At 48.4% G+C, this 27,863-nt stretch overlaps 2 protein-coding genes across 9 annotated transcripts in view; both read left to right on the top strand.

Moving 5' to 3' along the window:
* The window catches only part of stard15 (StAR-related lipid transfer (START) domain containing 15), a 17,404-nt gene extending 10,120 nt beyond the window's left edge, over positions 1-7,284 (top strand). For 2 of the 3 annotated variants that reach the window (XM_015022529.1, XM_015022528.1), the window contains 5 exons: positions 4,804-4,951; positions 6,082-6,185; positions 6,391-6,508; positions 6,592-6,644; positions 6,725-7,280. In XM_015022529.1, coding sequence (XP_014878015.1) covers positions 4,804-4,951; positions 6,082-6,185; positions 6,391-6,508; positions 6,592-6,644; positions 6,725-6,940 — 639 coding nt within the window. In that variant the 3' untranslated portion in view covers positions 6,941-7,280. Of the gene's footprint in view, positions 1-2,394; positions 4,952-6,081; positions 6,186-6,390; positions 6,509-6,591; positions 6,645-6,724 lie in introns of all 3 variants that reach the window. The other variant, XM_015022530.1, reaches the window with a different exon arrangement.
* Positions 7,285-10,951: 3,667 nt separating this feature from the next.
* The window catches only part of LOC106939943 (arf-GAP with Rho-GAP domain, ANK repeat and PH domain-containing protein 3-like), a 22,361-nt gene continuing 5,449 nt past the window's right edge, over positions 10,952-27,863 (top strand). The window contains exons 1-23 of one of the 6 annotated variants that reach the window (XM_015022526.1): positions 10,953-11,254; positions 20,112-20,274; positions 20,346-21,170; positions 21,353-21,393; positions 21,481-21,560; positions 21,632-21,699; positions 22,031-22,255; positions 22,577-22,690; positions 22,802-22,871; positions 23,088-23,208; positions 24,135-24,319; positions 24,404-24,510; positions 24,596-24,795; positions 24,965-25,050; positions 25,134-25,316; positions 25,470-25,602; positions 26,078-26,182; positions 26,276-26,432; positions 26,532-26,634; positions 26,771-26,969; positions 27,048-27,111; positions 27,200-27,363; positions 27,432-27,644. In XM_015022526.1, coding sequence (XP_014878012.1) covers positions 20,180-20,274; positions 20,346-21,170; positions 21,353-21,393; positions 21,481-21,560; positions 21,632-21,699; positions 22,031-22,255; positions 22,577-22,690; positions 22,802-22,871; positions 23,088-23,208; positions 24,135-24,319; positions 24,404-24,510; positions 24,596-24,795; positions 24,965-25,050; positions 25,134-25,316; positions 25,470-25,602; positions 26,078-26,182; positions 26,276-26,432; positions 26,532-26,634; positions 26,771-26,969; positions 27,048-27,111; positions 27,200-27,363; positions 27,432-27,644 — 3,538 coding nt within the window. In that variant the 5' untranslated portion in view covers positions 10,953-11,254; positions 20,112-20,179. Of the gene's footprint in view, positions 11,255-18,330; positions 18,355-18,977; positions 19,989-20,082; positions 20,275-20,345; positions 21,171-21,352; positions 21,394-21,480; positions 21,561-21,631; positions 21,700-22,030; positions 22,256-22,576; positions 22,872-23,087; positions 23,209-24,134; positions 24,320-24,403; positions 24,511-24,595; positions 24,796-24,964; positions 25,051-25,133; positions 25,317-25,469; positions 25,603-26,077; positions 26,183-26,275; positions 26,433-26,531; positions 26,635-26,770; positions 26,970-27,047; positions 27,112-27,199; positions 27,364-27,431; positions 27,645-27,863 lie in introns of those variants that run through there. The other 5 variants (XM_015022522.1, XM_015022523.1, XM_015022527.1 and 2 more) reach the window with 5 other exon arrangements.

Raw genomic sequence — 27,863 nt, 5'->3', positions numbered from 1 at the left:
TATACTGTTACTGAGTGGGTTGAAATGATGAGAGGTTACAACAGAGGAGATTATGGGGAGGCTAATGGGCAGAGCCAGAGATGGGGTTAAGGTTGGTCTGAAAAGTGACCCTGGTTTAAATGCTACATGCTCCCCAGATGTGATTTATAACATGCTGATGCAATACTTCAGTCACACATCCTGCTGCCTGACTTCTACTCCACACTGCCATTCAGAAAGAGGACGCTTTGACTATTGGATTCGGCTCAACAAAGCTGCAGATATGGCTGAAGAAGGTTTAAAACGTCACGATATGAGCAGTGAAATTGCTAAAATGTTTGTAAAACACTGCCCTGATTCAGAACTGGCTTCAGTATTTAAGTACAAGCAAATACATGAATGGACCTCAAAAGACATCCAGGAGAGGCTAGATGAGCACCAGAGAGAGAGAGGGTCCAGGATCAAAACACCAATCCACAAACCATCTGCAACCCCACTGTTCTGCTATGACACACACATTGAATTCCAAGTCCCTGGTGGTGCACAAAGATCAAATAATGTTTTGTGCTCTTACAATGTACAACCTGCCTCTGAGGCGCCACCAAATTCATGTTCCCCTGTGATGGTACAGAACCAGCAGCTGGCCGCTACATTAGATTCCCCTTCTCCACAGTCTTACCTCCCTGTCCTGCAACCTGCAAAGCAGCACTGCCAGTTCTCACAAGTGCAGTGCCAACCTTTTGCTCCAGTCCCACAAAGTCAGCAGCTCAGTCTCCCACAAGAAGGAGCCATGCTTGGAGAGATGATGTCTATGCTCAGGCAGGTCCTTGATAAAGTTCAGGTTGGTGGCCAGGTATCATCTGCTCGTCACAAGCGCACATGGGGTCGAGCCAGACCTGTTATAAATTGTCGCATATGCAATGATGACAAGCACACGACAGAAGCCCACTGCCGTTCAGACCGCCTTTGTTTCACATGTTTCAGTCACAACACGAACCGTGTCTTTTATTTTTCAGCCTGTCGGACCACTTGCCTACAGTCAAAGCCACATTGTGAAGAGTTTTTCATTCTGTATCGTACTAGGTGACTAACAATCAAGTAGGAAGAGTTACACTTACAGATGGATGATGGGAATCGACCCGTCATCCATCCATCCATCTGGTTCTGGTCCGTTTCCAAGGAAACTGGGAGCTAACCAGGTCCATGTTTGTTCCCAGTTTAGGATTCCAGCTGAGCTCCAGGATAATGATATTAAAATAATTTAGCATTTCATTTTTCTCTCCTTTGCTGGCTTTCAGATGACGTAGCACGTCACCCAATGCAGATGGAGGGCAGGAAGTAAATTCAGCCCATTTATTTCTGTTGGTCCAACATCAAAATGTCTAAAGTCTNCGTGAGCAGCTCAGAAAAGCTCGTTGCACAAAGTCGGGTCTGACTTTTTTTTTTTTCCAAACACCGGCTGATGCTGATGATCTCTGGACAGTTACTGGTATACGAGTCAAATTATCACACTGACCACTGGTGCTGTTGGAACATCACAAACCAAACTTATTATGAACGGATCCCGTTTGGTTACAGTTGAATTCAACGAAACCTCCTGCTGCTCCTCCTGCTGCTCCTCCTGCTGCTCCTCCTGCTGCTCCTCCTCCCGATGCGCAGCATGATCTCTGCTGACTCAGCAGCGGCTCTCTGAACCGACATGCAGACGGCGGCCAAGATCGCCTCTATCAGATCCTCAGGATGAAGCTTGGACTTGGTTTCCAGATGTAGTCAAACCACATCTTTATAAGAGCGTAAAGCTGCCAGGTTAAAAGCTTCAATACGCAGGGTGACGCTGATCAGTTGGATGGATAAAAAAGCCTGACATCATGACGCGTTGTAACACATTACTCCGGTAGTCTTTTTTTTTTTAAGGATTTTTTCGGCACTAGTTTATTTGACAGCAATCTGACTGTGAGGGGGCAGAGAGAGCGGAGACAGGCCTGGGCCCAGCGAACGGAGGACGGGAGTCGGACTCCTGATTACCGCGGGCTAAAGACTCTGTATGCGGGGCGCCGCGCTAACCACCGCCCCGCGCAACGCCCCTATTGCGGTAGCCTATGTTGTAATTTACAGTTTGTAATTATTAAATTATTTAGAATTTTATACAATTTGAGCTTTCTGGCGAACTCACCTAGTCCACCTTCTTTCATTTTCTTGGGAAAATCTGTTTAGTCATGTGATTGCGACTAGTCGACTGGCCCAGAAAAAAGTCATTGCAGAGAAAAGAATCGACGAGTCGACTAGTCGACTAATTGGTGCAACCCCTAGTGTGTGTGTGTGTGTGTGTGTGTGTGTGTGTGTGTGTGTGTGTGTGTGTGTGTGTGTAGCTCTGGGTTTCTGAGGAACCCAGAGCTATAATGTGAACTTTTCCAGAACCTGCTGACCCGGTACCACCAGACCTTCTGAGGAATGAGGTCATCAGAACCCGAATGACACATGGAAACATCTGAAACGGGAGCTGAAACCGGATCCGGAGGAAAACCCGGTCCAGTTTCCAGGCGGGTCACGACGTCCGCAGCAGTTTGACTCTTTGTTATCAAAAAACCAGCAGGGCCCGGTTCTGGTTCTGTACTTTTTAAGTTTCACAGCTAGTCGGACCAATGTTCTGGTCCGACTAGCTTATGGACCACAAGACCCTTTTCATGGTTCTGTTCCAGAAACTGGTGGTTCTGTTTATGAAGAAAACACATCCTGGTTCTGGTTCTGGCAGGATCTGGACCAGTTCCAGTCAGTGTTGTGAGGTTCTGCTGTGCTTCAGCTGAAACCTTACAGCAGCGTACGGAGGACACGCCCAGGAACCTGCTGCTGGTGCATTGTGGGTAATGTAGGCACTGTCTGCATTCAGGAGGTCAAAGGTCAGAGCAGATCTGGATCATTGCAGAAATCTATCGTCTTCTTCTCTGGACCTCCAGCTTCTCCGGTTCATCTCCTCCGGGGGTCGGCCTCCCTGCTCAGCTCTGGACCTGCGTGAGCCTCCAGGTGGTTCTGCTCAGGTGAGGTCATGACCTCACCTGATGGTTCTCCTGCTGAGTGAGGAGATGTTTGACCTCCATGTGAAGCCGGAGCTATCTGAAGGTTGAGGTCACTGTGAAGACCAGCTGATCATCTCTGTCCCCTGAATCTACCCGAGTTGGTCCAGAAAGTTCTGATGGACCCTCCTGACTGGCAGTCACAGAAGAACTGTGGAGTTTTGCAGTTCTTCTAGATGAAGAATCGATCAGAAACTCTGCAGAATTTGTGGTTTTATTCGCAACAACAGGAAGCTGTTACTTTGAATGAGTGGAGGAAGTGTTTGGAAAAACAGCTGGAGAGGCTCCAACCCAGACCTGGATGTTGAGATCATCAGGAAAGAGGAGGAGCTGATAGAAGAAACCGTTCAAATCTCCTTCATTGGTTAAAGATTGAATTGTTCAGTAACTCAAATGGTTGGTGTTCAACAATTGGTGTCTGCATTGTCCATAGGGTCTGCAGTCTGAAGCAATTTTTCCAGAAGGTTCTATCAGGAGAAGCTGCGGGTTTGAACCAGCCAGGACGCCTGGCCAAAGTGACCCAAACCTGACCAACACATTCTGAACCCTTCGAAGATGCCTTAAGCCCTGCGTAGACACCCAGAATCTGTCGAAGATGTGCGTAGATACTCCAATCCCGGTGTAGATGCCCTGAACCCCCATAGAATTTGTCATAGATGCCCTGAACCGGCATCATCGCCTCCTGATGAGTCGTGGCAGCTGGGTGATGAAGCTCAGGACGTCCTGAATGATTGATGCAGTTCCTGAGTTCTGCTGATTGAATTACACGGATCCAATGACAGCCGTCCAGCCGAGCCTGACGGCCCTGAAAGATTACAGACTGGAAAAGATGACGTCCTGCAGGTAGTGGCCGCCTCCCATGGTATCCAGTAACCAGTGAGGAAGAAGAGGCTGAAGGCTGCAGTTTAACTCCTGGACAGAGTTCCTGGAAGGTTGTTCAGAGGTAACAGCCACTAGCAGTCTGATGTAGGTTGGGTGGTGCCTGCAGCTCATCATCATCCTGATCTTCATCACACACACCTTAGGAGTCTTTAGATCCTCAGAGATGTCTCAGTCTTCAGATGTGGGTTGTTCTCATCTGATAGCATCACCTCCCAGCCCACATTTACAGTCAAACTTGGATGAAGAGTTGGATCAAGACGTTCCCTGGGAACAGCTTGTTGATGATCTGATGGTTCTCCAGCATTAAGGTTGAACTGGATCACAAGGTTGAAGTTAGAACCAAGTGGCTCAAAGTTTAGAAAGTTGACATCTGGAGGTTTGAAGCCCATGGAGATCCTGTGGTCGGTTCCTCAGATTGGAGGACTTCCTGTCTAGCTGCTTGTTCTTGCTAATTCCTCTGGGTTTGTTGTTGTAGTTTGTTGAGTTTTCTCTTCCTTCTTCATTAAAGATGAATGACTCCGTCTGCTCAGCTCCACCTGAGCTTCCAGATCACCTAACAGCACCTGATCAGCCGGCCTTCCTCTGAGCAAGGCAGCGATCAAGTGTCTCCTTCAGAGGTCATGTGAGAGTTGAACTTTAGACTTCACTTTCCTAAAGAACAGAACCCAACACAAGAAGTTCAGGTGACCCAGCCTGGAGTCATGATACTGGGAACGGGTGGAGGAGCCACCTGGTGGATGGGAGGGTGGCCATCCAATGGAAGCTGGTGATGATGGTTCTTCTACTTCCACAACCTCTGACCTTTAGGTCCAAGTTCTGCTCTGAATGTCCTGGTTCTGGTGAAACTGGTTCTTCTCTGTCTCTGTTCCAGATGAGGATCGTGTGCAAAGACGTGACGGCAGAGACGCTGTACGACGTCCTCCATGACACCAGCTACCGGAAGAAGTGGGACACCAACATGATCGACACCTACGACATCGGCAGACTGACGGTCAACGCAGACGTGGGATATTACTCCTGTCAGTACCACTGGACCCACTCCAGACTTTATCCCAGAATCTGACTTAAAACCAGACCAGCCTCGACATTCAAATCATAAAAATAGTAGAAAGTCTCGTCCTGATTGGCTGTTTATGGGGTTACACTGTTAAAAATTAACAGCAATAATTTGGGTTATTTAGCCCGTCAGAAGAAATGGGGTTCATATAGTCATATATCAGTATGTAATTCATTCATTTATTAGTGTCACGGTTTCAAACGCAATATTTAATTTGCAAAGTAAACATGTAGCTACCTAGCTCAGAGCTAATCACATGTTGGCTCAGAGCTCAAGGAAGTTGTAGAAATGCTCTCAATGACTCAGAGAGGAAACATCAGGTGCCATTCCAGGCTTTGGAGAGGAACGTCTGACTTGCATTGAGGATATTGTAAAGTTTTGGAGTGAGGATGGTTCTGGAGGCTCTGGACATTCTTTGTTCTCTTTTGGCCATACCTTTTCATAGGCAGATGTAGGATTGGGATGCCACCTACGGAGTGATCACAGTTTTTAAGACAGGGGAGTGGAGAGCATCCTCCAGCTATTGAAGGTCAGACTTCTCAGCCTCCCTGAGAGGCTCGGTTTATGGTGCTGTCTTCATCCTGGACAAGGAACATTGAAATAGGTCTTTATTCCTTAAAGCTGCCGAGGTGTTTTGGGAGTTTGGTTGTCCCTCCTTGTGTGTGTTGTGGACCTCCAGAATGCCTACGACCGGTATCCTGCAGCACCCCCTGCAGGAGTAGAGGGTACCAGTGGTTTGAGGCTAAAGAAGAAGCAGCATCAACATAATTCTTGTTCCCAATGCAGGTTAGAGTCCTCCAACTCTACTTTCATGCTAAACCTATTGGCAAGACAGCAAAGAGAAAGCTTAGAACCTGGAAAACCAAAATGTCTCCACTGATGTCTAAATATTAAGTAAAAACATCCAATCAGGTCTGAATGTTGTAGAAGTTTTCCCTCATTGGTGGGCAGAGGAGACGTCTATGAGCAGATTCCTGGTTTTTGCGGTCACTTCCTGTGGAAAGTGATTCAACTTTGGCTGGATGTTGAACATGAACAGTTCAACTTGGATAGAATGACTTCATTTATTCCCCCTCTGGTGTCTGTTTGAAGGGAAATGCCCGACGCCTCTGAAGAACCGAGACTTTGTGACGATGCGGTCTTGGCTTCCACTCGGCAGCGACTACATGATCATCAACTACTCCGTCAAACACCCGGTCAGTGTCTGCTGCTGGTGGAGGTCGAGTTGCAGACAGAGGTTCTGGAAAGTACTGACCCGTCTCCTGTTCCCTGTAGAGTTCAGCAGCATGTTTGCAACTCTTTAGTCACGGCAGACGGATCATGTTTTACAAGAACCATAGGAAGTCGTCACATTGCTTTCCCACATTAAAATCCAAAATGCCTGTCTGTTCGTCTCCATAGCAACATCCTCCTAAGAAGGACTATGTCCGAGCCGTGTCTCTGCTGACGGGCTACCTGATCCAATCCAACAGTGCCACCAGCTCCACCCTCTACTACCTGACCCAGGTGGACCCCCGAGGTGAGGCAGGAAGACAGTTTTATCCTCTCTTCTGTCCTCCCAGAGACCTGACTGTGAGTCCTGTCCCCTCCTGTGTCCTGCAGGCTCTTTACCAAAGTGGGTCGTTAACAGAGTCTCTCACTTCGTGGCTCCGAAGGTAAAAGTCGGTCCGGTTCCTCCCACAGATGGCGTCTCTGTCCCCTGTCCAACCCTGTCCTGCCGTCTCTGTCCCTCCAGGCCATGAGGAAGATCTACAAGGCGTCTCTGAAGTACCCAGAGTGGAAGCGGAAACACGACCCGACCCTGAAGCCGTGGATGTACCCAGAGCAGAACACGCTGCCCTCCATCAGCATGGCGGACCTGACGCTGCAGCGGGCGGACTCTCTGGAGAACATCGATGAGAGCGGCGTGAGCGAGGAGAAGGCGCAGCACAGCGATGACGAGGAGACCTAGGCCGTCCTCAGGCTCCCGAGGGACTGTCCTCCTCTCACCCACTGGTTGTTGGTTTGTTTGATCTCCTCCTGCTGGAGACGTTTCCCACTGCCAGTCCTCCAGTGTCTGTCCCTGTCCTCTGCCTCCACCCCGAAACCTTCTGTCCACACCGTGACCTCTGAATGACCAAAGGTCGTCCACAGACTGACCCTAGGCTGACCAAACTGTCCACACACTAAAGGCCCCAACATACTCAAGCGTACTTCGGGCCTTAACGCACTGACCTGTCTACACCAGGGGTGTCCAAACTTTTTGTCATGTAGGTCAAAAGTATTAAATAGACCAGTGTTTCTCCATCCTGGTCCTCAGCCCCCCTGCTCTGCATGTTTTAGATGAGCCTCTATTCCAGAACAGCTGATTCAAATGATTGCATGACCATCAAGTGCTGCAGAAACCTGTTAATCACCAGAGATACGATTCAGGTGGCAGAAGGGAAACACCTGAAACATGCAGGCAGGGGCCTGAGGACCAGGATGGAGAAACACTGAAATAGACCAAGAAAATAAAAATACAAAATAAAGCAAATACTCATCCAATATTTTTGTAGGTAAGGGAGCTTGTTCACTGTAGATCCAAACCATGAAAAGGATTTTGCTGTAAAAGAGAAATATCTAGTTTACAAATTATTTTTTATAGTAAATTGATTCTCAGTTATAGGAACAGGATGTGGTCACCAGTGAAAGTCTGTAGAAAAATGCGGCTCTACTAATTATAAAACTTTCTTATAAAAACACAAATATTGTTGTACTTATCTTTTCCATTGCAAGAAAATGATCATTTTCAATGATAATTGATTAAAACAAAACATCTTCATCTGCACCAACCTGCTGCACCAGCCAGGCCACAAATGGCCCCGGGCCGCACTTTGGACACCCCTGGTCTACGCCATGGTCCGGCTGTCTGTCCTCTCAGGTTCACCCTCTGATTATCTCAGCTTCTCAACCTTTGACCTCAGTACCCCTAGACTCCAGGTTTTCCAGGAGTTCCTTCCAGGTTTTCTAATGGAGCGTTTAGATCAGATTTTTTTCCAAACTGTAGTTTTTTTTCCAGTGATCTTCTAGTTTAAATTCAATCCTAATAAATTATAATCAGTAAATAATCATTTTGTAGATCTTTCCAGACTTTCTGTGAAATTTAAGGATGCTTCATGTGTTGAACAGAAACCAATTCCTCTTTAATGAATTAAACTGAAACATTTTTTTTTTACCTTTTAGACCAGATTAAAATGTTATTAATTAGAAAGATGATCAGATCGGTGCTCGTGATCAATAAAGGTTCCTGTACCTCCGTCCCTGTGAGTCACTGGTCCATACCTGGAGGTGATGATGTCATCCTGCTGGTTTCTGGGACCTCGGAGTCATGAAGGTTTGCTGTAGGACCTGGTCTGTTTGCAGCCAAACATAGGGGGCGCTGTTTTAACGTTACACATTAACAGCATAATCTGAGTCATTTTAGCCCATTGTAAGAAAGGAGTTCAGTTTTCAGTCATGATTTCACTATTTTATTCATAAGAATGTAAGATCAATGTTTAGCTTATATAAAATTTCTCAAGCCCAACCTTTTATTTTGATAGTCCACTCTGTAAGTGTATATGTATATTAGCTAAATTTTGCTAACTATTCAACTTTCTAATATTTAGTTTGAAACTGCGACATTTATAAATGAATGAACAAGGTGAAAATATGACTTGGAAAAATGAACTCAGTTGCTTTTTCTCTTCTAAAAGGCAAAAATAATGCAGATTATTGCTGTTAATCTGTGACTGTAGCTCATCAGCAGCCGCTTGTTTCTGCAGGAACTTCAGGATTTGCCTGGCCTGCAGCGCCCTCTGGTGGACACATGGAAGAAGAAAACTAGCAGAAGACCAAGATTAAGAAAAAAGCTAAATGTTAAATGTCAACTTTAACCAGTTGAATACCTAAGAACTGATAAACTTTGAAAGGTTTCTGTGTTTCCTGATCATAGTCGTAAATCGGAGCCGATGAGTTCTGGTTCGGAAATACGGACTGAACAAGTCCGTCTCTGACGGCCTGAGGAGTTCACATGATTCAGAGCTGATAAAATCCGTTTAGGTCCAGAAAGATGAACAACATCTAAAGCTCCATCCTTTTACCAACAGGAAGTGACCTAATACCCGGCAGGAAATGATCAAAGGCTTAATGTGTTGAATAAAAGAGTTCTAGAACCGAGCCTTGGAGAATCATGCAGCCTCTGTTTGCTCAGATTCATGACTAAAGTCCAACGTGACTGTTCGCTTGGTTGCCTGTAGGTAAATGTGTTTCTGTGTTTACTGACTGCAGCAGTCTTAGCTCCGCTCTTCATCATAAACAACACATTTAGAGTAAAAACGTCTTATAAAAAGAAAACAATTAACTCTAAATAATGAGGAAAATGTGGTTGTTTAATTTCTCTGAGAACCAACAGATTAAACCCGGGGGATGTTTGTTCAGAGAATCTGGTTCAACATGAGTTGTAGGAATGGCAGGATGTCCACAGGGTGGCGCTGTGGGGAACCTGTTCTACCTATAGAGCTGTGACAATCCAAGATCAGATGAGGAGCAGCTCTGGCTGCTCTTCCTGCCCTGATGAGGAAAACTCGATGTGATCGTTTCCTCCGTCAGCCGCTGAGGAATGCCGCTTATTGTCTCAGCCACTTCCTGTTTCCTGTCTGCTGGGCCAAGAGGAAACTCCACCACCACCATCAGCTCCTCACCGCTGAGGACAGGACGCCGCGTCCTGCAGGACTTCCTCTGCACCAGGCAGCTCAGAAACACTCATCTGCATCTGACCAGCTGGGAGGCGCTCCTGATGACCGTCTGCTAGGACCAACTGAGATGGACGGGTTGCTCCAGGTCCAAACCAGGTCAGACTACATCCAAACAGGGTGCTGTGGTGGCGCAGGGGCAAAGCACGACCCACATATTGAGGCCCTAGTCCTCATGGCGGTGGTCGCGACATTTGCCGCATGTCTTCCCTTCTCTCATTAAAGCAGTTTATTGAAACTACTTTCAAATAAAGGCCACTAGAGCCAACAAAACCTTAAAAAAAAAAAAGAACTACATCCAAACCAGGTTAAAACAATTAAAAACTAATTTAAACCTGGTTTAAGACCTGGTCTATGAGCTGAAACGTCGCTCAGAAAGAAGCCATAAATAAACTTGACTGATTGGTTGATTGATTACTCTAATAAAGTCTAATAAAGCATAAAACCTGATTTCTGTATCCAGATGTCCACAGCGACAAAGTCCTTCTTCTGTGAAGAAACATCCTGAACTGTTATTACATGATGACCATGGTTACAAACAGAGGCGCTGAGACCAGCCTTACGGTGAAGCACGGTGGTGGCAGCATCATGCTGTGGGCCTGTTTTGTTGCAGGAGGAACTGGTGGACTTCATAAATAGATGGCATCATGAAAAAAGAACATTATGTGGAAATACTGAAGCAACATCTAAAGACATTAGCAGGAAGTAAAAGCTTCCAGACGGTACGAATAAAAAGGTGAGTCAGAGCGACAAACCTGACCCGGTTCTACTGGACCCGTCAGAACTCCTGACCTGGTTCTGTCAGGAGGAATGGAGCAGAACTCCAGAAAACTGAAGTGAGAAGCTTGCTGAAGGAAACCCAGAGTCAGGCAACGCTGCCAAACGCTGAGGAGAAGTATGTAAACTTTTGATTTTGAAGACCTGAATAAATAAATCTGACAGATTCTTTCCTGCATTATTTCACTGGGTGTATGTAAACTTCTGGTTTCAACTGTATATTTATAGCTAATTAATATTCACATAATTAGCTGATCAAAACTGTTTCTGTTCATTTTTCTGAGATTTTAGTCTGATATGAACTGACATGAACAAATGAAAATCATATTCTCATTTTAACATTAAACAATAATTTAAGGTCAAATTTAAATATCTTTCCATTTACTTTGTATTTCCTGTGTCCTGTGACCCGGTGAAGCTATAAGCTCCCTGCTCAACTAAATCTGATAACTGGTGAGTCTTGCATCTGATTTATCTCAACCGGAAGTGGTGCGCAGATTAGCGCCTCTTATTGTGAAAGAGACCGGAAGCTGCAGCAGTTTAATATTGCCGGCAGCTGTTTTCCTCCGGTCAGAGCGGAGCTTCTCCTGCCAGAGCTCCCAGTCCGACCCAGCCCGACTCCGGGCTGTACTGGCGGATTTACCGGAACCGACACCAGCAGCGAACCTCAAAGCCGAACCGGACCAGAACCAGGAACCGGACTGGACCGGATTACAGAGCAGACCGGATCAGAGGTGAGAAAGTTAGAACCAGTTTACTGACACTGGGAAGCGGACCGAACCGGTTCTGAACACATGGGGGCAGAACCAAAGCAGGTTCCATGTTCAGTCAGAACCAGAACCAGAGCAGGTAAAACCCAGACTCTGACAGGTCCGGTTCTGGTTTCTGAGCCCAGATCAGTCAGAACTCCTTCAAGGTGTTCTGAAGGAGTTCAGTTCTTCCTCTTCTCTGGAGGAAGAGGAAGATGATGAAGAGTCAACAGGTGAGCTCTGGGTTCAGGCCCTGCAGGTGTTCAAATCAAACGTACTTCATTGATCCCAAAGGAGATTTAATGTTGTGAATCATTGATCCAGATTCTCAGTAGATGCCTGCGATCCTTCCTGCAGCAGTCTGTGTCACAGCGAATCTGGAGAAGCCTCTGACTGAAGACACGCTGATGGAGACGACGGTCAGAGGTTTTATGAAGTTTTTTGATTTTATGAAGAATCCTTCTATGCATCGTCACCTCCAGAGGTTCCACAGTCAGAACCAAACAGAACCAGCCTTCTTTATCGGGTTGTTGAGGCTCTTCAGGTTCTGGTTCTGGTTCTGCTCCCAGCGGACTGATGGAGCATCTGCAGCATCTCATCTTGTCTAGTTCTGTGGGTTTACTCCAGAATCTGTTGAGGTTCTGATGAGCTCCATCTCTCCTGAACAGAACCTTCCAGGTCCTCCATTTGGGTCAGTCTGTGGTTCTGATCCAGGATCTGGGATCTATTTGTTGGATCGGTTCTGGAAGCTTCAGGTCCAACTTTACTGACTGAAAAGACTGGGGCAGAATCAGAACCTGGAGAACCAGAACCTGAACCTGAAGCAGAATCAGAACCTCCAGACTGCTTCTGATTGGCCAATCAGATCAGCAGAACCGCCGCTGCCGATCACATGACCCAACTGGAGGCTGATGGAGGAACTGGACCCAGCAGCTCCAGAACCAGAGGAACCAGTCTGCAGCCCCAGTCCTCCCAGTCCTCCCAGTGTGTGTCTCCAGTCGTCAGAAACAATCGGCGCTCTGTTCTCGGTGGAACAGCGTCTCCGTTGTTCTGTCTGTCACTGGAGCTCCAGCTGAAGCCACAACCAGTTCACTACTCCCAGTACTCCCAGTTTATACCCAGAGCCCACACCTGGACATCTCTAAGAGGGTGGGGTCAGAGAAACACCTGGAGGTGAGGAGGTTCTGAACCGGTTCTGTAGACCGGCTTGTAGATCCAGAAGGTTCTGTTGTTCCGGTTCAGAGGCATTAGAACCGGACCAGCTGGTTCGGATCAGTACTGGACTTTTTCCTGGGAACTCAGACGGTGATAACGCTGCGGTTCTGATCTAATCGGGGTTGCCTGCGAGGAGGACGTCCTGACCCGGCCCGGATGCTGCTGCTGCAGATTTACGGATCCCAGAAAAGCAGCGGGGGCTGGAATGACAGGAATGCTGCTCCTGAAGTGGGCCGGGTCGGGCCAGGCCGGGTTGGTCTCTCAGAACCGACTGGACCTTTTGTGGAGAAGTATTCACACCCTGACCCAACAACTAGTCACCGCCCATCCCAGAGGATGAACTTTGACCCTCTTATAGAGGGTTTTCCAGCCTGTTGAAGGTCAGGCTGCAGCATCTTAACGGGATCTCAGTCTGAACTTTGACTAGGCCACTGAACTACCTTCATATATAGAGCTGCTGGTGTTTTGGATCTGCTACAGGGTTCCATCGGTTCCGGAAAGTCGTCCTGGTTCTGGTTCTACAGCCAACCAAGGAGGAAAACACTAATCAGTGTCAGTCCACGCAGGCTGCAGGCTGTTATGGGGTCAAAGGTCATTGTTTCGGTACCTTAAGCCCAGATCACACTGCACGATTTTTTTTGCTCTGATTCTCCCCTTAAGACGATCTCAGAACCTTCGACGTTGAGAAACAGCAGGCGCAAATCGTGACACCGCACCTACCGTGGCACTTCCGGTGGCATGTGTCACGGCAGCCACTGTTTTCGGGGCTAGCGGTCAGTGTTGTCACTGACTTCGGCGCCTTCCAGGGTTGCCACTACCTCATACTGGCACCTCCCACGCCTCATGGACCGCTCTCGTCTATTGTCGCTGACGAGATTTAGGGCGGCCATCTTAGAGCGGTCGACCGCTCCACTCAGCGTTATACGTTGGACAGGCACAATGACGTATTTGGACATTTAATCTTTCATAACACGCTGTTTTGTTGCTGGAAACCTTATACAAACAGCTATATTTATAAAGATTTCAATTTAAAGTTTTTTTTTTTTAATTGTATTATACATAGTTAAGCATATTTAAATATGCTTTGTGGGGAAAACAATAGAATAGGAATAGAATAAATAGGAATAGAATATTCTTTGGTGACAGCTTCTGTGTCAGATTTAATATGAATTAATTTATAATTAATGAAAACAACGGTGGATCTGGCACAACGTATTGCATTTCCTTTTAAGCGTTGTGTTCCCCCAAAAAAGCAAATATGCCCTGGTCTATTTTTTATACAGTCTCAAATTTCAGTGAAAAACAGCCTCAGTGAAAACATGTTGACAGTTGCCATAAGCTGTCACTTGTGACACGGGCTTCCGGGTAAGGTGCCACTTGTGCCACCTTACCACTGGGTAAGGTGGCACAAGTGGCCATGGGTGCCACAGGCTGCTAACCTCATTCTCTATCTGTTTCAGATAGAATGTAGCATATGAATAACTTTAGTTCAAACAAATAGAAATAAAATATATCTTAATTAAAACATAATTCTCATACATATTTAAATATACAGCCGGTGCTCAGACTTAACAGAGAAAGACAACTCCTGCACTGTCAGATGGGACCTCTTCTGCGACAGCTGATAATAGCTACCACTAGGTACCTACCACTACAACTGACACTAGGTCGCTGTGGTATGTCAGTGCTGACAAGCTCCTGTCAGTTCCGGATTATAATTATTTTTATACAATGACCTTAATATAATGGTATTGATTATTAAACCAGGTAAGTTCACTAATATTGACTTATTAGTTAATATTAGTGACAGTGTATTGACAATTCCAGAGTGACATTATGTTCAGCATGGTTCCATGACAGTGCATAGGATGTCATAAGTGTTTTATTTAAGATAATGCAATTTTTCAAAAAACATGTTATCATAATTTTCCAAAAATTCCTGTTAACCAGTCTTAAAGAGTTATTACTTGTTATTATTTAATAAATTTAATCTCTGCTATTTTTCATTATTTGTCAAGTACATTACAGATTTGTGTAGCATACATGAAAGTTGCTTCTCTGTGTTTGTTTCTGGTTCTGTTCATTGTCTTCAAAGTTTTCTTATTCAAAGATGACTAAAATCTGAGCTACAAAATGCATTTCAATAGCATTTTCAAGGCAGCAGGAGGACTTTCACTTTCAAGTTAAACCACCTTCAAATTTTTTACACTAATATTGAATATTGATAAGTCAAAACACAAAGTATGTACACCTCAAAAACTTTGACAATGTGTGAATCTTAAGCAGCATTAAGAACAAGATTGTTACATATTTTTGGAAACAAAAATTACTTTGGGTTATACTTAAGATGCAAATGATTTTTCAAAGAAAATTGTGCTGTTTACATATTATTTTATTTGGCAGATATGTTTCAACATTTTTTAAAGTTTATGTCACAAAGTATATGCATAGTAATTGATTTGTCAATATTTATTAGCCATTGTATGTTTATACTTTAAACAGCAATAACATATTTTTTTAAGTTTTCAATAGCCAAGAACTAAAATATTTGTGTATTATAAAATCCCTCTCTGAAATCATTTGAAGTCTACTGTAAAATTAATGTTAAAATTAATAAAGGATCAAATAACTTATTATTCATCCATGAGAAATTATGATCATTAAGCTTAAATTTATTTTTCAAACTTTATTAATTTCTACAATATACGTTTTATACAACTAGGCTACTACGTATTTCCATCTTGGCCAAAGCCCTATCTGGCAACCCAACGGGGTTCAACAGGTTCCACAGGTTCCACTGTAATAGTGACACTTAGTGATAGATTCAATTACGTTGGACTTCTTCCTTCAATTAAATTAAGTCAAAAATATTCAAGGTGTTAAACGGATAATTAACTTATATTGTTACAGGCAATATAAGTAACACGTTTTCCAAAAACTGTCATTGCCCCAAAACATCGGCACCAGTTGTGACAGCTCTGAAACATCCTGGACACCTAACGGCAGCTCTAGTGGAAGCCAGACTCAGCTGTTACAAAGGTGCCGAAACCAATGGCATCCCTGATACCTGCTGTGTATTTGATTAATTCAAAGACGGAAGGAGTCGGCTGGATTATTCAGATGAACTTTAGTGAATAAATAGGATGAACGAATCATACAAAACGTGTAGGAATTCAGCTAACATAAGTCTTTCTGCGAAAAAAACCCTGAGAAATTCTTTCTTCTTCGTCTATCTTCAAGTTCTTCTTCTACTAGTTATAAAGCATCATGGGATATGTAGTCCATTTGCCGAAGCCAGTGGCAACCATGGTGGCAATGTCTATGGTGGCAACACTGGCAGCTAGCCCCGAAGACAGTGGCTCTTGTGGCGCATAATGACACCTGCCACCGGAAGTGCCATTAGTAGGTGCGGTGTCACGATGTCGATGTTCTGAGATCGTCTCCTGCGATAACCGATGATCCTGCCTGTGTGACGTTACGGCTCCGATCCAACATCGGTCATGTTCAACAGGTTGGGTTGTCTTGGCCAGTTCATCGCAGCCTGTGGGGTTTTTCCCGAGTGGGAGTGAGAACGCAGCCTGTTGAATGTGACAGGTAGCCAATCAGAAAGCGTGGTGACGTAAGCATGGAGGGGAAACCCAAACATGGCGCAGCCGAGAGGCTGGTGGACATCGGAGATGATGAGTGGAAACAGCATGAATATTTACTCAGCATTTCGTACAAGGAATATCACCAGAAATGACGAGGAGGAGCTGGAGGGAATCTGGAACCGCAGGTGATGAACCCGCCAACTTTTCATCATTAACGTGACATAAAGGTCATAAAGAAAAGGCTGTTCATTCGTGTTTGTTTACTCGAAATTCACATGTGATACAGGGGGTTTTCTGTCTGAAATCTGAATGTCGGCGAAAGAAATCGGTTCGTGTGGTGTGTTGGTCTTGCCGTGTGGATGGACACACCCGGTCGAACCCGGTACTCCGACGGTTTTTTGTCTGCCAGTGTCTCGGGTTTTGAAAATCAGCCCACTGGGCTTCAGTCTGTGTTGTACCAGTGTTATTTTGGCAGCTGTTTACTTTCCACCCTCAGCAACATGTGCTGTCATCAGCTCTGTTGTTGCTAGGATACAGACACAACACTCCAATGCATTTGTGGCAATATCTGGTGATTTTAATCATGCCTCAGTCTCTTCAGCGCTGCCAACGTTTCACCAGTTTGTCAGCTGCTCCACCAGAGAAAACAAAACTTTGGATTTGTTTTATGCTAATGTCAAGGATGTTAACGTCTCCAAACCAAAACCTCCTCTGGGGAGATGGGACCATGATAGGTTCTTCTCTGCTCTGAATATGAGTCTCTGGTGGTGAAGAGACGAGCTGTTGGGAAGATGGCTGTTAGGAAATGGTGATGGGGCAGAAGAGGCCCTCCAGGCTGGTTTGAAGCAACTGATCGGATCGCTCTCTGCCAGCCTCATGGAGACGACATCAGAGCTGTGATTTGAGTGACTAACAATATAAACTGTGTGGAGGATCAGATTGACCTTTGGCCCTTTGTCTGTATTTGAAGTTTCAGTCCATCAGTCTGAATTTCGGATCTCGGTTCTGATCCGATCCTTCCCGTCTTCCAGCTACGTTTGGATCTGGAAGTTGGATGGGAGTGGCGTATCCTCCTGCTGTGTTTCCTCGTTCTTTATCTGCAGCTCTCACCAACTTCCTGCCTCACTTCTTGAGTATTCTCACCGACATGGTACTCCAGCTGCTCTTGGGTTTGACCCACAGTCTGGACTGGGTCAGAACCTGGCAGTAAAAGTTGTGTGTTTGGGCCTGAAGCGGCGCTGACTCAGCCCGTCCTGTGAGCGTCTGACTAATGAGGAGAGAAGCTGCTGCAGACTTCCTCTGCTCCTCTTTTAGACCACAACTTCCTGTCCGCTGCCATGGTTCTGCTCCAGTTCTGCCAGGCCACACGGGTCAGATGTGGGGCTCTGAGACTGGGTTCTAGCTGGGCTCGAACCCAGCTAGAATACCGCTACTATTAGTTGGATGATCCGGATGCTGAAACCACTTCCTGTTCACCTGTGCTGGTGAGTTCCTGAGAAGCCAGCAAAGGTCCGGGTTCTGGCTGACCTGAATCTATGTTCTGGCCCGGTTCTGGCTGGTCTGGGATCGGAGCAGCTGCTGCGGTCTGGATGAGGGAAAGGTTGAGAGGAAGAAATGGCAGTGACTCACTTCCTGCTGGGCTTTGTCTTCTCGCTGGACGCTGCCAACCTCGCTCTGCGGATATTTTTGTTCTCATTGTTCTCAGGATCTCTTTTCTGCTGCTGCTCTCGGGTCCTCTGACCCAGAAGGTTCTGATGCAGGAGAAGGTCGGACCAGGAGCAGATTCTACAGTTTTGCCTTTATGGACTTGGACCTGCAGCAAGACCTGGTTCTGACTAAAACTGTCTATGGAGCTGTTGCATGTTTCTATTTACATCTGGATATTTTGTGAATGCGCACAAAGCCGAGGGCGAGGAAACGATTCTTTTACATCCGCAATCCGGTTGACTAAGAGAAACCTGGAGATGTTGGTATGATTAATTCAGTGCAGTGCATCACAGCAAAGGGAAAAATAAACCACTCAACACCACTGGTATTCTAACTTTTTCTTGCTTTTTGTGTTGGCTACGCTACACACAGACCCGTTGCCATGGCAACTGATGGATAACAGCTTCAGGATTCCACAACAAAAACACTCAAACATTTTCAACACAAATAACAGAAAATTCAGTCTGTTACAGTTTTACGTTTGCCGGTTCAATGTTTATTTTGTGATTATTACTGAGTGATCGCTGTGCTAGATTAGCTACCGCTACTATTAGCTGATCCAGCACAGCAGTGGTGATTAGCTAATTTAAACACCTAATTATCTGTCAGAGTTGGTGTTTATGTCGCTTTTATTTTTACTGAACTGTAACTGAATTCTGCAGCACATCTACATGTCAAGTTTGTCACAAGCAAACTAGCATAATTGACCTACTTCCCTCTTCCTTGATATTTTTTTCTTAAACTTCTTCCTCACACTATGACTAGATAACAAGGTAACAAAGCCCTGTAACCTTTTTTCTTTTGTATCAGGAGTAAAAAGATTTAACGTGTTGTAATGACAACTGAACAGCTAAAACTGATGCTAGACATCATTAGCCAGCAGCTTTTTGCCCTTCAGCAGGAAGCTGGGTGTGATGCCACACTTTTCAGATCTCTGGTTGCATAAAATCATTTCCACTTCAAAGTTCTGCTAGGCTCGTGTGGAAATAGGCAGTTAGCGGGGTCTGAAACTATCCATCCATCTTCTGTACACCCTTGTGCCGTAGTGGGATCGGGAGACAGACAACCACACACACAGCTTGGGAGAATTTGGAGAGACCAATTAACCTGACAGTCATGTTTTTGGAAGCTGGAAAACCCAGAGAGAACCCACCATACACAGGGAGAACATGCATCTGGACTGGGCTGGGAATTGAACCCAGAACCTTCTTACTCCAAGGCAACAGCTCTACCAACTGCGCCACTGGGCAGCCCTGGGTCTGAAACTGATTAATCACAAAATCAGTACCATTTACTGAATAAATGAGCTGAACCAAAGAGAAATTTACAGTTTTTAAATCAGATATTTGTAGACTTTAATCTGTTCTTCAGGTTCTGCATCAGATTAGTGTTTTCCTATCTGTGCATCTTTCCAGAGTTTCTCTGATTATTCATGGAGCTTCTTCAGGAATTTGGACTGTGGACGCTGACATTAGCTTTAGCTGCTACATGTTAGCATCCAGATGCCGTCTACAGGCTGATACCAGCCTATCAGCCTTCTTTTAAGTTATCAGAAAATGATTACCTTCAGAAACGTAAAGCATGAGTCTCTGATAGGCCCTTTCCGACATCCAATCAGATCAACTGAAGTTCAACCGAGAGAAGCCGCTTCCATCCAGCTGTTAGCTGTGCATAAGATTTACGGTCGTACCAGAAACATGCCAACACAAAGGTTCCATCTCAGGACGACTCTTTATAAAGAAAACCAAACATGACAATTAATTAATTCAATTCAATGGTTAAATAAGTTCTACAGATCAAAGTGATGGAAGGTTCTGCCTCAGCCGGTCCGATCCGGCCTGTCTGTCTCTGAGCAATCGCATCCTACAGCCTACTGACACACACACACACACACACACACACACACACACACACACACTCTCACCGGATGCAGGGAGTGCCTCTGAGGATGTAGCTCTGAGTTGCAGGGCGCGTCGCTAACAAAGGAAGAGCTGTGCCTGTGTTGGTTCTGGTTCTGGTGAGGAACTGGGTCGCTCCTGTACGGTGCTGTAGCTGGAATGTCCTGAGGTCATGTCACTTCCTGTTGGGTGGAATGTTTTAGGGTTCAGACCCTGCTCCTGCTCCACAGAGGTCAAAGGTTGGCTGTGTCTGGAGTTTCTGTGACGGACCAAAGCAATTGGGAGAAGAACTGGAAGAAAATCTGAAAAGTATGGCGTACCTTTAAAATCAAGTCCAAACCAGAACTTAGGTCCAGATGTTCGGGTTCTGGTCTGAGATATTCCTGTTGGTTCTGGTTCCCAGGGTAACGGGGTCGGTTCTGTCTCCCTCAGATGAGCAGCTGCCGTCCGGCCCGGCTGTAGGTCCGTGATGGCCACAGAGCTTCCTGCTGGTGGAGGAGATGAAGCCCGGTCCAGACTCCATGCTGGTCACCATGGCAACGCTGGACGGAAGCTCAGCGGTTGAAACCTTCCTGGCGTCCATCCACCTGGACAGGTGAGGCCGCCGCCGTATGGCAGTCTTGTGACCCTCAGACACCATGTGACCTTCAGTGTGACTCCCTGCAGGTACCTGGACACCTTCCACCGAGCCGGCCTGCTATTGGCCAGAGACTGCGCCCACCTGGATCATGACGCTCTGGTCAGTCTGGGCGTAGCCGCCACGGGACACAGGAAGAGGATCCTGCGCCTGGTTGGCCTCATCCAGCGGAGGGAGGCCCAAAGAGCCAATCAGAGCGCAGCTCTCCCCTGTGACCCATCGCAGGGAGGAAGCATCGCCACGTCGTGCCGCCGAGCGCTCGCACCAGGAAGCGCAGCCAGCCTGGACCGCAGGAACGGTCCAGCCATGAAACCCGTCCCCAAACCCAGAACCGTCTTCAACCGCCGCAGGACAGCGCCGGTCCAGTTCAGCACTGCACCGGACCCGGTGGCACCAGTGGACCGCAGGCTTTCCCAGGAATCCATCTGCTTCACCGTGCTGGAGGGTCTGACCTCACAGGCCACGCCCACAGACGACCGCAGACCCAACCCGGTGGGCAGAACCCGGCCCAGCCGCAGCCTGTCTCTGTCCGACGCAGCTGGGTCGGTACCGCCCGTCCCTCCGAGGTTGAGCCGCAGTTCCGCCGTCCCCCTGACTCCGCCCCCCTCCTCTGCAGAGAGGCGACCGCTATCGTCTCTTCCGGGCCGACCAGGAAGTTTGGACGGTACCAGACTCTCTGGGTCGTCAGGTTCTCCCAGAGGGGGCAGCATGGAGATGGTCTCCAACGAGATCTACTGGGGCACCAATCCCAGCTCTGCTGCCCCCAGTGGAGGGAGGAGTTACTGCAGCCAACAGGCAGCTCCGCCGACACCGCCCAGAAATCCGGACCGGATCCAGAACTTGGACAGGAACAGGTGGGTCTCCAGGATCCATGCTTGCTACATAAGGGTGTTTGTGAGGTCAGACACTGATGTTGGACGTGGCTGACCTCAGAATATTTGACCAAATGCTGAAACTTCAAAACAAAACCATTCATGGAGGCAAAGAGGTTTATATGAAGACATAAAGTAACAACAGTGATTATTTGGGTTTTCAGCGGCAGCACTCTGAGCAACAACTCCTCAGGATCCGCCAGAGGTGAGTCCAGGTTCTGGTGGTTCTGAAACTTTTGGATCACAGCAGAACCAGAACTTGACCCAGTCCAGTCTGTCTTGTGTTTTCCAGCCTCCACAGACGACCCAGAGGAGATCAGTCCGTACTGCGAGGCCGTTTTCCAGAACCGGAGGTCGCCAACTGCATCCGAGGTGAGACGCCCCGCCCCGCCCCGCCCCGCCCGCTGCCTCACCGCGCGCTGACCGACTGGTTTGTTCTGCAGAGCGACCGGACCCGATCCAATGGCACAGAAACCCGGGCAGAGGAGGGGAGAGCTGCTGAGGATCATGGGTAAAGCTGAACAAACCAGAACCAGGCACATTTTCTGCTGGACGGACCACCAGAACTGGGAATGTTTGGGATTTAGCTCCTTTCAGTCAGTCAGAGAATTGGGTCATCTGCAGGGATTCCTAATCCAGGTCCAGTTTACCAGAACCTTCTCAGAACCACAGTGGTGCCGAACACACATCCCTAAAGTTCTCCAGTCTTTCCTCCAAATCAGGACTGAATAAACCAGGCCCATTTATCAGATCAGGTTCTGACCCAGAGAGAAGGCGGGTTTATGGTTCTGAGTACTGATCCGGGTCAGAACCAGATCACCAAACTCTGTTTCCACCTGCAGGAGCCACAAGTTCTCCTGGACGCAGCGGCTGTCGCAGGCGTTTCTCCCTGGAGACTCTCCGGGTTACAGCACCGTGGGCGAAGCTCCACCCCCTCTTCGCTGCTCCTCCTTCCCCCCCGAGGCGGACGACGACCTCACCATCTCGCCCTACGCCAGCTACGCCTCCCTGACCGAGAGAGCCCCGCCCATCATCAGCGGCTGCCTGGACAAGCTGTCGCCACAGGGGTGCGTTTGATTTATACAAAGGGACAACTGGGAGGTGCTTCATACATCTGTGTCCAGATTTGATTTGACACCAAAATAATTCATCTGGGGTAAATGTTGGCATACGTTACGGCCATCTTGAATGTTTCATTAGCTGGCGTTGCTGCTGAAAATGTGCTACATAAATGAAGTCACCTTACCAAAGCTTGTGTCCGCAGGTCAAAGATTTTGCTGAAATATTTGTCTCCATGGCAACCCAGAGGGGCGTTTGATTTCCATACCTGCTCAAACTGGGCTTTGTTTTTCTCACCTGGCTTCACAGGTTTCTGTGTGTGTGTTCAGGGGTCAGAGGTCATCGGTGGGTGTTGTGCTGCGTTTCCTCCTCTTTGCTCCTCCCTGTGTCTCCTCCTGCCTGTGGAGCTGCCTCTCCTCTTCCTCCTCTTCCTCCTCTGCTCGGTGTGTCTGTCCTCTTCATGCTGTGAGGCGGGGCGCGCTGCGTTTCAATCAGAACCAGAGGACGTGTCGGGTTTGGGTCGGCCCGTTAATCCAGATGTTTCTTTGTTTCAGGAATTATGTTTTCCAGAAACGTTTTGTGAAGTTTGATGGGAAAAATCTGATGTACTTCGGCAGTGAGAAGGTAGGAATCCCTGTCCGGTTCAGATCAACATCACCGGGTCAGACCGGGTCATTTTGAGTCGGTCTGACCCAAAGGACGAACAGAACCATTCCAGAAAATGAAATATGACAAATAAATCAACCGACAAAACGAAGAGCCGTTCTGAGCTGTTTGGTTCAGGAAATCTCCTGACATCAGGTGTTTGACCTCTGACCTCTCCCCTCTGTGTTCTTTCAGGATGTCTACCCTAAAGGAGTGATCCCATTGGCTGCCATCCAGATGGCCCGCCCAGCCAAAGACAACAAGTTTGAGATTGTGACGAGTCACCGGATCTTCGTGTTTCGGACGGATAACGAAGGTGAGACTCACAGACAGGAAGTTAATGATTCTGCTTCCTGCTGAAGGTCCATTTACAGCCACAAGTTTTCATACACCTGGTCTGGTTTAAACTGACATAATTGATCTAAATCTATCCATGAGTCATGTTTCCATCACCGGTCAGGCAACTTTGAGCAAACTTTTAAAAGTTTCAAAAATGAAAAAAAAAGTGAACTAGTCGTGTTTCCGTCTGCTGGTTACATCCTCGTGATGTCATCCAATGCTACTACTTACTGTAAGCAGAGGTTGCTAGCTAGCATAGTTCAGAGTCCACTGTGGTTCCTCTATGAAGGTGGAGACCCACCAGTAGATGGCAGCGTTTGCTTCATCAGAACTTTTCCTGAACATGTTTCCACCTCACTTTTAGCGAATGAAGTGATGTCACACTTTGTAGCTGACAGCCACTTTGGTAGGTATCCATAACTGTCATGAGAGTTGCTAATAAGTTGCTATGGCAACAGGAAATAAGCCACATTCTGTGTCTCATACGGGTCCATCCCAAAGCAGCCATTTTGTTTATTTCTCTTCATTGGTCAAGCGCGTCAAGGTATTTTCTTTTTGTTGGTCTGGAGGCCATGATTCAGGTACGCTCTGCGTTTGCCTACCAAGATGGCGGATCACAGTGGCGTGGATCGCTTCCGTCTGAAACGAGTTTTTTTCAAAGCTTTTCCACTTTCAAATACGGTGGTAGCAGCATGATGCTGTGGGGCTGCTTTACACAGTGAATGTTTTAAAAGAACTGTCCAAATGAATCATAAGAACCAAACTCAGACTGACTTCCTGCCTGTTTTCAACCTGAAACTAAAGCCGAACCGTTTGGGGGCGGAGTTTAAAAACCAAGAGCTCAGTTCCTTCCTGTTTCTGCTGTTGCCATGGTGATGACTGCTTCCTGCTGTGGCATGGCAGCGCTTAGGCGGCGTTGGGTGGCCACCCTGCAGGAACACGTTCGGGACCACCAGGTGTTTGGGCGGCGCCGCTTCGGACCTGGATCCCACTGCCAGAAACACGGCGCCCTGGAGCTCAAAGGAACCAAGTCCAGAGTGTACGCCGCCATCAACACCGACCAGATCTGGCTCCACAAGAGCGAGCAGGTGAGCCGCCCCGCCCGCAGGTGAGGAAGGGGTCAAAGGTGACAGGAATTGATGCAGTCGTGTTCTGGTCCTCTCTATCCGCAGTGCTTCAGGAACGGGATCGGCATCACCGTCATCGAGGCCCGCGGAGCGACGATCCGGGACGGGAAACACCGGAGCTTCGACCTCATCACGCCGTATAAAACCTTCAGGTAGGCCCTGCCCATCCAGGTGGGCCCCAGGTGAGGTTCTGGTGACCCGGCTCACATCAGACCCTTCCTCTCTCTCTCTCTCCAGCTTCACGGCCGAGTCGGACCGGGACAAGCGGGACTGGATGGAGGCGCTGCAGGAAGCCATCGCCGAGACACTGTCGGACTACGAGGTCGCCGAGAAGATCTGGTCCAACCGGTCCAACCGGACCTGCGCCGACTGCAAGGCCCAGAACCCAGACTGGGCCTCCATCAACCTGTGTGTGGTCATCTGTAAGAACTGTGCAGGTAGGCCCAGTAGAGCAACGTCTGGGTCAGAACTGTTCTGACGGCCGGTAGGTCCAGAGGATCCGGCGGTTACTGCTCCTGTTTTAGGGTCAAAGGTCACGTTATGGAAAAATATGGAAGTCTTTGCCAAGTCCTTGTGAAGACAGAAAGACGTACTGTGTGTGTGCAGGGCAGCACAGAGGTCTGGGGACGATGGTCTCTAAGGTTCAGAGTCTGAAACTCGACACCAGCGTCTGGAGCAACGAGATCGTTCAGGTGAGCCTCCGCCATCCGTTCAGGTGGGGTTGCAGGTTCTGGTCCACTGGAGGAAGTTCTGACTGTGTGTGTGTGTGTGTCAGCTGTTCATCATGCTGGGGAACGACCGGGCCAATGACTTCTGGGCGGCGCGTCTCCCTGCGTCCGAGGAGCTGGACTGTGACGCATCGCCTGAGCAGCGGTGGGATTTCATCACCCAGAAGTACCGAGAAGGCCGGTTCCGCCGGGCCCACCCGGCGTTCAGCGGCCAGGAGGAGCTGCTCAAGGTCAGACTGGAGGGGTTTCCCTGTCACACCTGCAGGGAGGCTGCTTCATTATCAGACTGATGAGCTTCATCATGTGTCTGGGTTTGTGACCCGCTCAGCTGGCAGCTGTTTGTCCCACGGCAGTGAACACCTCGTTCTCCGTGTGTCCCGCAGGTCCTCTGCTCCGCCGTCTCCGAGCAGACGCTCCTGAAAACCGTCACTCAGATTTTCTCAGAGGCGGAGGCGGCCCGGATCGCCGGTGACCCGGACGACCTCCAGCGGCAGCGGCAGCGGCTGAGCCCTGCAGGTGAGGCGCTTCCTGGTGCCAGGAGGTCGGTCAGAGCAGAACCGTTTGCTAAAATCAAGAGGAAACTTCAATTAAAACTGATAATTGAAGCTTAGTAGTCCGGCGGGAGTTACAAGCAGTTCCCAGTGTTTACTGAAGGTTACAGTTACTAGCGGTTCCTGATGGTAACTAGCAGTTACCAAGTTGCCAGAGGTTATAGACTTGCTGCCGGGACGCGGCGGCAGCGCCAGCTGCTCAGTAGGTGTGGTTACAGGTTCCACCTCATCGTTTAGCCAGTCTGACCGTTGGATGCGATCCTCCTGAAGCACTTGGTCAGACACGGTGAGTTCTTAGATCACCAACTCGCTGACTGCAGGGCGCCCCCTAGCTGCAGCAGGGAGCGTCGCACCATGGAGAGGCTGCGTGGCTCTGGTCAAATCAGGGACCGGACGATGGAACAGGAAGTGACTGAACGGCCGTCTGGCTCTGGTTGCAGATCCCAGCGTTTACGATGAGATCATGCAGCCCGTCCTTCACTCCGGCTTCCTCTACAAGGCGTCTTCGCTCGGCAGGGGGACGCTGTCCAGGAAAACCCGGGAAGGTCGGACAACTCCTGAAGAACGAACCGCCAAGCGACCAGACCGGTCTGGACCACATCTGCTGCGGCAACAAACCCAATCTGCTCTCCTTTCAGATTTCCAGAAGTTCTGGTGCTCCGTGGACCGGTCCCTGGTTCTGTACGAGTCGGACCACTCGGCCGACCCGTGCCTGCAGATCGATGTGAAGGACATTGTGTGTCTGGGAGTCGGCCGACCCGATTCCGCCAGCAACAACAACGGCTTCATCGACAGGTCGGTGCTCAGCTCCACGCCGCCCCCTGCAGGGCTCCGTCTGAACACAACGGTTCTGCTTGGTCCGATCCCGACGGTTCTACTCGGTCCATCCTGCAGGTTCCGCTACACCTTTGAGCTGTACGTGGCGTCAGAGAAGCTGTTCCTCTTCGGGTTAGAGACGGCTGACGAGCTGCACAGCTGGACCAAAGCCATCGGACAGGTCCGATCCGCCTCACGTCTTGGTTTTGGTTCCGTTCGGATTCACAGAAACCTGAACAAACGTGTCTGGTCAGATCCTTTAAGTCTGTGAGAAAAACAAGGAGAATAAGTCGATTTGTTCTGCTGTGGTCTGGCAGGCCGCCACGCCACTCAGCTGTCACTGCCTGCTGACCCGGGAGTTTGACCGGGTCGGGCTGCTGCGGTACCGGGCCATGTTGGACCCGCAGCAGTGGAAAGAGGCCTACTTCGTCCTGCAGAAGTCCAACCTGTTCATCTGTCCCCGGACCGACGGCGCGGCCGAAGACATCATCAACCTGAACCGGCTGCAGGAACTGAGTCAGTGTCCCGGTCTGGGATCTGGTCCGGGTTCTGGTTCTGGTGGTTTCAGTGGGACTGTCTGTGTTTGTGTTGAAGGTATCACCTCCGAGAGTGAGAATCAGGAGAAGAAAGACATCCTAGTTCTGGTAGAGAAGGGAAGGTGAGACAAGGAGCGACCCGGCTCCACCGCGTCTTACTGGTTCTGTTCAGGTTCCGTCCCGGTTCATCTCCAGTTCTGTTCTGGTCAGGACTCTCCACCTGCAGGGTGTGGGTCGCTCCGACTTCTCGCTGTGGCTCTCGGACATCCGGCGGGCGGCAGGCGGAAACGGGAACGCACTGCGGGAGCAGCAGATGAGCCGCAACGACATTCCCATCATCGTGGACAGCTGCATCGCCTTCATCACGCAGTACGGTGAGCAGAACCGCTCCGGACCCGGCCGCCTACAGAACCTCTCGACTCACCGTTCTGGTTCCTTGCAGGTCTGGGCCACGAGGGGATCTACAGGAAGAACGGAGCCAAATCCAGGATCCGGCTGCTAATGGACGAGTTCCGGAAAGACGCGCGGAACGTCAAACTGCGGATCGGCGACCACTTCATCGAAGATGTGACGGACGTTCTGAAGAGGTTCTTCAGAGAGATCGACGACCCGATCTTCATGGCCGAGCTGCACCCGCTGTGGCAGGAGGCAGCCAGTGAGTCTGGCTCCGTGCAGAGCACTCCTCTAGGGGGCGCCGATTGTAAACTTAAACATTAACAGCAACAATCTGGGTTATGATTACCGCCTCTAAACAAAGTCATGTTTTCACCATGTTATTTATTCATTTATAAACTTGTAAAATTCAACTTCTACTTAAAGTGGAACTTATAAATACACGCAAGGGGGTTTCGTCACAGGCCTCAGGGAAAATACG

This window comes from Poecilia latipinna, unplaced genomic scaffold (assembly GCF_001443285.1).
Source record: "Poecilia latipinna isolate Pla-1442-1.1 unplaced genomic scaffold, P_latipinna-1.0 Scaffold3035, whole genome shotgun sequence".
Classification (NCBI taxonomy): Eukaryota; Metazoa; Chordata; class Actinopteri; order Cyprinodontiformes; family Poeciliidae; genus Poecilia; species Poecilia latipinna.
Note: the sequence above shows the minus strand (reverse complement) of the source record. Positions and strands in the feature narration are given on the sequence as shown.